Below are 8992 nucleotides of genomic sequence, written 5' to 3'. Positions count from 1 at the left end.
CCCGGTGGGAGCTCATGTTATGTGGTTCGGATTCCACGTTAATCAGTATGTCCCTTCTCATATAGCCATGATGCTGAAAGGGACGTTAAACTCAAAATCAAATCAATCAGATTTCACTTTGAATGATGACTTCGATTTAACAACAATAAAAAATGACATAAAGCACTGTGTTATTCATTTATTATACTTTTCTAAAAAATGTACGGATGGAAAGAGAGTAAAAGAAAGACTCTTTCTTTCTATAAGTATATATGTGTGAATGTAAGTGCTTTGGTTAAACTATCAATGTGGGCACCATATTGTACTGTATATTATAGACATTTCTTCGTACTCTTACATAATTGTGTACATTATCAACAAAATATTTATTAATAAATTACAAATGCAAGTAATAAACAATATACATTAAATTGAATCTCATAATTTCAATACAAGTGGAAGATCATCCAGCGGATAATACTTATGAGCAATATAAGTTTCATTCACGAAAACAACCCTTGCACCTGGTTCTTCAGGGCCAAACGATACTCCAATACCTGTTGTAGTTACTACTTCAAGATCACCATAAAAGAAGTTTGAGTTTCTGTGGATATGTCCAGAAAATACTTTTTCTACTCGAGCTGACGAAAATTTTTTAAGCATTTCTGTGCTTTTCTTCAGACTAACATATCGGTTTTTACTATCTAGATTATTGTCATGTTTCACAAACCACGGAGTATGTTGAAACACTATTACATGTTTGTAAGCATTGCTTGTAATGTTCTTAATTTCATCGTCAAACCAAGCATTTTGAGCTTCTTCATATTTCTCAAAACGATCAACAACATAATATTGGGAATTTAAAACGATGAAAAGTACACCGCCAACCGCAAATGAAAAAAAGTCATTGCCAAATACGTACTGAAAGTGCTGTAAATCCTCTTCAGTCGGGTCATCTCCAATATCACGATTACCACAAGCAACTATGAGAGGTATGTTGGAATTTAATTCACTCGCAATATTTAGAAACACACTTTCATACCTATCTCTATTCACTGAAGTTGGATAATTGTGACTAAAATCACCAGTTACTGCAAGAAACTTCGGGCTTGGTCGCATTTTGTTTATCTTATAAACTAGTTTCTTGAAATTTTCTATATCACTATGATAGGATAAACCAATTTGAGGATCAGATCCATGTACGAAGTAAAAAGGTTCTCGCCACAATTGCTCTCTTTTATTATCAAACAACTGATACTGGTTTCGTAATCTGCTTATTGATGGAACTCGTATTTTTATACGAGACTGGCTACTTTGGAATGGAATTAATCTTTGTACCATGAAGCACATAAATGTAACAAGAGTTAGTCCAACCATTACATATAATGACCATTTTCTAAATATAACTGCTGTCATTTTACTTGTTATACTCAACCAAGAAAATGCAACTTGTCTCTTTTATTGAGAGATTTAAATTGGAACTAAAAATATTTTCACGAAGCTCTCAGCAAGCTAATATTATCTTATTCACTGAGAATAATAAGTATTTTATATTGCAGAACGCAAGAAACAAAAAAACCTAACAAACCTAGAATCAAAGATTATTTGCTGTAGAATGTCCATCAGAATCGTTCCATAGAGTATAAACAAATATATGAAAATAATGTTTCATATTCCGTTCCAATCCACCACTAAAGGCCTCTCCGAACTTAAACATCAATTTTAATAATATATTTTAAATCAGTTGTTAAAATCCTTATTAACAACGACATATCTATATCTTCGATGCATCACAATTTTAATAACTGTTTTTAATTTATATTTTTATACCTATCTCGTTCAGATAGTTCCCGGGACAAATATATTACTTGGATGAAGTATCGACAACAGATATTTTAATATTCTAATAGTCTTCCCATACAAAAATTAAAGAAAAAATGTATATTTCATGTAAGTATAGTTTCCACTTTACGAAGCTATGAAATGAAGGATGCTATTAGAGTTTAGATAAACAGAGATTTGTAAAATTTACGAAAGAAATGCGTTGTTATTTTGCTAGACCAATGTATAAGTACTCGAAATATACGAGGATCTGGTGCAGATTAATAATAATCTGTCAATTTAAAAAAAAAATGTTTCTTTCACTTTCTTGCTTTAAGTGATTCTCTACGGCGTTCTGGATTGTTGTTACCCTGGTGCTTGCCCAAATAATTGCATACAGATCAGTGCTAACTGAAGTGTTCTGGAAATATCTACGTGCTAACCTAGTACCTGCTATCCATTATATGCAATTATTTCGTTACTAAATTCACTCACAATGTCCTAGAAGATTTCTTAGGGTAGGAATTTCATTCGTGTGTGCAGATTCACTTTTCGCAGACTTCCACTTACTTGTTGTTGAGATTGAAAGGATATGTTCGTCACAAGCTCCTGTCGCCGAAAGAGCGATAGACTTGTACTTGTACTGTCGACAACTAGCGCGAATGCACGTAACAATTAAAAAGATGACCAGAAGTGGTGTTGTGTACTATGCTAACCAAGTCAAATTACATACATCTTCAACGACCCGTCGGATATTGAGGAAAAAAATTATGAATAGTTTTAATGTAACCACCGTATGGCCAGAACTTGGCACGTTAGGCTATAATTTGTTTCGGTTTCTACAGAAGAACCTGAATTGTTTTAAGTTAGTTTTAAAAGAGGCTTGTGAAAATCACGTGTCACTACTTTTTGACCAGAAACCATAAAAGTGCTATAGCGAAGGGGTAATAATAGTTGCTGGAAAAATGGCAGAAAGTCATCGAGCAAAATCTTGCGTATGTGTTTTTATAAAGTTGTTTTCAAATCAAAATAAATGTATTCTCAATTTTGACCTATAAAAGTTCATACTTTTTACAAAACCTAATTCAAAGAATAAATTAAATGTTCCATGCTTATAATTACACTGTACTGCAAATTTGAACTTTTTGTTCCTCCCTGCGAATTTTTTGGCTGATTCCTATAGATTTCGAGGTCCTCATGCAGAATCCGAAAACACTTTTGCTCTCCATCACCCATCAATTTCGAGAGAGAATCGTTTAATCTTTGCCAATTTTTCATAGTATTTAAATACGTTCAATAGATGTATCTGTATAGGAACTAGGAAAGATCAAGAACATTTAGAACTCCATTTCCTTCTGAAAGTTAAATTTTAATAAGTCTACATTTCTAGAAGGAAATAGAATACACTTTAATATGAAATGTATACACAAAACTAAAATATTCTACAGCATATGACATGTCTCAATAGCATCATATGGATCAATTGGAATGCAGTGGTTTAGTTTCTTTGGTTTCACAAATAGCCATGTCCAAAACGCTTAGAAAGTAATACTGAGTTCTTATTTTGCCTCTGTCTCTTGTATTGCTTTGGAGGTGTGTCACGCAGAATAGTCCAACAGTAGTCAGCTAACATATTCTGAGTACTTTTACTGCTGTATCGCTTCTCCATTTCGGCTACATTTTGATGGAATCTCTCATCATGTTCGTTCGATAGAGCTCCCATATTTTCTGGAAAAAATCCAAATGGGAATGCAGGAAATGAAGCTTTAACATGTTGCATCCCAAAATCCTGTAAGAGGAAATAAGTTCTTCCATTGTTTCTACATAGTTTTCCGATTTCTTGTTTCCCAAGAAAATTCTTGCATACATGTTCAAATACATCCCATGCTCTTCATTCCACACCATTTAATACCTGCTTGAAATTAGGATCTTTAAATAGCTGCCTTATCTGAGGACCAACAAAGATACCTTCCTTTGTTTTCGCGTCAGTAATGCTTGGAAACTTTTCTTTCAGGTAAGTAATACCCAGTCCTTCTTTATCGATTGCTTTAACGAACAATTTCATGAGGCCAAGCTTGATATGCAGGGGAGGTAATATGACTTTAGATTTCTCAACTAAGACTGGCTGTGCTATATTCTTCTGTCCAGGAATGTTTTCTCCACGAACTGGACATTCTTTTACAACGTAGTGCTTGTCTTTCGCTCGACTGTCTCATTCGCAAATGAAACAACAAAATTTTGTGTAACCTGTTTGCAATCCTGTCAATAAAAATCTCAACTTTTAGATATGCTCCACTGATGTTCATCATAACATGTTTTTAGCATCAATCTCTGAAGATTGTAATATGTCTCCTTCATGTGAAATCCGTAGGCAATTGGTACTGACGGCAGCTTGTTCTCATTGTGAAGTAAAACGGCCTTTAAACTAACTTTAAATGCATCAATAAAAAGTCTCCACTGAGTAAGTTCATATATTAGTTTCAGTTCGTTAAACAATCCCCGAACACTTACTATACACTAAATCACCGTCCATTTCATACCACTTTGCAATAGCTGATTCCCTCTTTCTGTACTGTGACACTTTTACCCCACTTTCCAGAAGGTTCCATTCTTGAATTCTTGAACCGAGCAGTTGCCCCTTCGTTTTAGGTAGATCCAAGTCCCGAACTAGGTCGTTCAACTCAGCTTGTGTTATCAGGTGTGGTGTGGAAGTCTTGGGTGAAGGAAAGTCATCATCATCATCTTCTTCCCCCTCTTCGCCATCATCTTTTTCTTCCACCTCTGAGTCCACGGTGTACTGCTCTGTAGGAACTGGCACAGGCATCGAGTCGTCGGGAGGGACAAGTCTCAGCACTGAAGGTATGCTTGGGTACTTCAATTTCTTCTTTGATTTACCGGAAAAATCACTTACGTTCACTAAAAAATAATAGTCGTTCAGATGATTGCGAGGTTCCCTCCATACCATAGAAACAGCAAAAGGCATTGCTTTATGCGTACCCTTTAACCAGCCTAACAAGATCCTTGAACAGGAACTACAGCTAATTTTAGGTGACCAAACTTCGTCCTGATCACCCACTTTACAGCCAAAGTAAAACTCGTATGCCTTCCTCACGAGTGGTGACAATGGCTTCCGTTGAGTTTTAAAAGTCAATTCGCTACAGATATAATAAAAACTGTTTGGTTTGTTACGACACGTACGAGACATGATTGAAATTAAGAAACAGAACACTCACTCACTCCACGAATTCTGATCGTTCACATTTTTTAACAAGAGTTAGGGATGAGCACGAGACGAGTCGAGACAGAATTTTTCTGACAAAATTCGAGTCGAGACGCGGTTCTTTCAATAGGAAAATATACATTTTTCGAGTCGAGACATCACTTTTACAGCACATTTTCGAGACGAGACAACCACAAATCTTGTCCCTTGCTCATCCCTAACAAGAGTTTCATTCCCATCCAATGGATGGGCGGGCCGAAGAAGGCAACACCTTCTCTGTGGCCAGAGATTTTTTCAACTTTTTAGATTATGTGACATGGAGAATGGTTTCAGGCTATATAATAATATGGATTGAAGTAGGGAACTAATAATAAAATCAAGTTGACGATAATGTGTCAGATTTGGCTATTGTGTTAAAATGCTACTTGAGTACATGTACGTAGGTTATGTGCAATATATATGTGTATTTCGGTGGTAGATACGGCGGTCAGGATTATACTGGTCTGTGGTTTTAGCGCGTTCGTATATTGCTAAGAGATCATCCAGTGGTGGGTAGGCATAGTAGGGTGGTTTAACAGCTCATGGACGATTGGATGTGCCAATTGTATTCGTGTCGCTATGTAGCGTTGGTGTTGTTGGTAGAGGTGTGACAAAATTGTTGGAAATTGCGCACGACGATATACACCGTATTTCAGCAGTGGATCGTTCACATTAACAATAGTAAATTTATTTATTTATTTATTTTTAAAATTTTTAAGTTAGCTAGCTATGGTGTAGCTAGCACCCTCTATTTGGAAAAGAGATTTAACATTATTATGGCGAAAAAAGGAATTTCTGTTGGGCAAAGAGACATTTATTAGCTTTATTAACCTCTACGGTCCCGATTTTTTTTTTTTTTTTTACTGCACCAAAAAATTATTTCTGAATATTTTCTAGTTAGTTATGCTAGAAACGAAGCAAGTATTAGAAGCCAGCTATCAATAAAGATGTAGTTGTTTTGTTTTGAAGCAAAATTATTTATTTTAACATCATTCGTCATACATTCAGTGTGCGTATAATTATTTATGAGAATTTAGTTGAGTTCACTGCATACCATAAACGACTTTTTGCAATTGTTAAGTGAAAAATCAAAAGTTAATGGCAAAAATATTGTTGCAGTCTTTACAACAAATTATGCTATAATTTGTGATGTATCTTAACAAAATGAGAAATAAAGAAAATATATTACTTGTATATTTTTACCTTCAGTACCTTATAAGATAAGCTGCTAACATAATCATGTACATTCAATGTTTCATTAGAACAATCAATTATTTTACAACTCGAGAATAACTTCACATTTGCCATGTGTAATACTATCTAGCATGCACTGTTGTTTTCATAACATATAACCTTGCAAAACCCGGTGAATGGATTTACTTGGTGTGGAACGCAAGAGAACAACTTCTATTTCGCAAGCAAAGGAAAGCTTCGCAGTTTATAATTTAATCCTTGTTCTTTCTCTGCATTTTTCAAACCTACATCGATATTGTGATTTACCAGGGACATGATCTGGCCAGTGATTTACTGAATCATACTTTACATTATATTCAGACATAGGCATAACATTTTGTTCTCTTTTTTTCACAGAAATCACTTTACTGTTATTGTTACTTGGCCTGTCAACTTCGGGACTGTCACTTTTTTGGGGGTCAGACGCTAATAGAGAATTAGCAATGTCTGATCTAAATTCTTAACAGATCAAAATCGTCGTTTTTGGTGTACCTGCAAGCTTACGATCTATTTTATTCAAAATACAACAGCAAAATCCAAGAAATGAGTGTATACTCTTACAGTCCATTTCTTAGTCTTAATGGAGATTCTGTAGTACGAAATCAATCTATCTTGCAAATCTACACCCTTATTTTCTCATTATAATGTTTTACTACAGAAAGCCTAGGAACACAAACATGATACTTATCTTCTTTGCTGTATCTTAGGACTTGATCTTGTGGTAAACTACCAAAATCCGTAGATAACAAGACTCTTATTGTTCTTCCATTTAACTATAACTATTTTACCACCACTTCTACATACTACATCACTTCGCCTCTTACCATTTCTTTATCACTCTTCAGATTTTTAAATGCTCTTCCTGTCCTATTTCGCATTACTGTACCAGTACAATATGTATTTGCCTCCAACACTTTTTCAGCAGTAGACACACTAGTAAAGAACTTGTCAGTATAAACAAATTTTACAGAATCCATTGGTTCAACTAATTTTTTACAACAGCTCCTCCTACTCCATACACTTTCACTAACTCTTCAGGAAATGTATTTTTACCTGGATATTTCAAAAACTTTAAAACCAAACCATCACACGCTGCTAGAGCATTTTTTTTAATCTCCAAGGATTGGGCTTAGAAGGAACATACTTCTTCAAACCTTGAGTTATTTTCTGTCCTGAGTTTGTGGCAGCAGATTACAACCGTGTTGTATCTCATCAACTATTGGCTTCACTTTCCAAATTTTGTCTGGTGATTCGGAATCATGAGATAAGTTATCTACAAAATGGAGCATATTTATTTCTATATGCAGTTCAAAGAAAACAAAACTAAAATTAGCTTTTGAAAGATAAAAAATATCTAGCAATATGAAAAGTACTCAAATGAGTACAGGGAAATAATATGTACACATAAGTCCACTAAGTTCTGAAATGTACAGAACGTCCAAATCACGAGTAATGTTTTAATATCAAGAAGTTTCTATTAAACTACAAGAAAATAATTTTATACCGTACCGAAGATAAATAAAATAATATACTTACGTTTTTTTGTCAGGACTTTCAATCCCTTCCTCTCCTGCTGCAGCCATACTTTTGAATCTAACACTGTATGCTCAATGCTGCTATCTGATGGACCCAGAGTGCACTAAATTTGTTCTCGAATGAGTACTTGAGAAGCAAAACGTATAAGGGTGCGATTGAAATGAAACGACATATATTTACGTAATATTAAAATGAATGTACTCAAATGAGTACTGGGGGACCGTAGAAGTTAAACATCCATAAGCTTTTTTTCTGTTATACGTTAGGAGATCCAGTTAGTAACAAGCGGGTTTACTGTGCATGATATGAAGGTGAGGTATGGGCCGGTACGTGTGACGTGCTGAGGATACTGTTGATGTTATAGTCCCGATGATTTGGAGGTGCGGTATATTTATATATTGCGAAAAGCAGTGAGAGAGGTGTAGACGTGTGGTGATGGCTGTGAGTGTAGGGGGCGTCGCTGTAAACGGTTTTAAAAAATAAAGCGTGTTCGCTGTCATAGCGTTGAGTGATATATTTCATATGAAGAGCTGCGATATGATAAAGAAGATGAGGAAATGTGATGCGGTCGTACAATTCACGGGTTGGACTTGGTAATTTAATGTGGTAGGTTAGACGGAGAGCATGTCGTTCCATTATTAACAGCTTTTCGTAATGTTTTGCGCTTGCTGATATCCATGAGGTAAAACCATATGTAAGAACGGAACGGAGGAAGACCTTGTAGGTGTTGATGAGCGTAGGAGAATGGAGACCTCACGTTGTACCTATGAGACATTTAAGTAAATTTTATCTATTTTTGGCTTTGCTTATAACGGTAGCGAGGTGTGGACGCCATGTAAGATGATATTCAAATGTTATACCCAAGTATTTCACTGTTTTTGAGTGCTGTATGGCAGCATAATTGACGGTAAGGGCAAGACGAGCTGGGTTTCAATGAACTCGTGATCGACGTTTTGGTGGAATAAAGACTACGGTCTGAGTTTTGGTAGCGTTTATTGTTAATCGCTAAGTCCGACACCAATCGCTAAAAAGCAACGGATAGCGTCATTCATCGCGGTGTTTATTTGAGAGATAGTTTTTGTTAACGCCAGGAAAGCCGTGTCATCGGCGTACTGAAAAGTATGAATGTTTTGAGGTAAGGACGGCATGTCAGCGACATAAAGC

At 35.5% G+C, this 8992-nt stretch overlaps 1 protein-coding gene across 1 annotated transcript; it reads right to left on the bottom strand.

Moving 5' to 3' along the window:
* Nucleotides 1-417: 417 nt before the first annotated feature.
* Nucleotides 418-1395, bottom strand: LOC145665920 (serine/threonine-protein phosphatase CPPED1-like). Its single transcript, XM_081733026.1, has one exon. The coding sequence runs from the start codon at nt 1393-1395 to the stop codon at nt 418-420; it is 978 nt and encodes a 325-aa protein (XP_081589152.1).
* Between the last annotated feature and the right edge of the window lie 7597 nt (nt 1396-8992).

The sequence above is a fragment of the Thermobia domestica genome, chromosome 12, assembly GCF_964235325.1.
Source record: "Thermobia domestica chromosome 12, izTheDome1.hap1.1, whole genome shotgun sequence".
NCBI classification, from domain to species: Eukaryota; Metazoa; Arthropoda; class Insecta; order Zygentoma; family Lepismatidae; genus Thermobia; species Thermobia domestica.
Note: the sequence above shows the minus strand (reverse complement) of the source record. Positions and strands in the feature narration are given on the sequence as shown.

Coding starts and splice junctions, on each gene's coding strand:
- LOC145665920 (XM_081733026.1), bottom strand. CDS start 1,395: ATGACAGCAGTTATATTTAGAAAATGGTCATTATATGTAATGGTTGGA.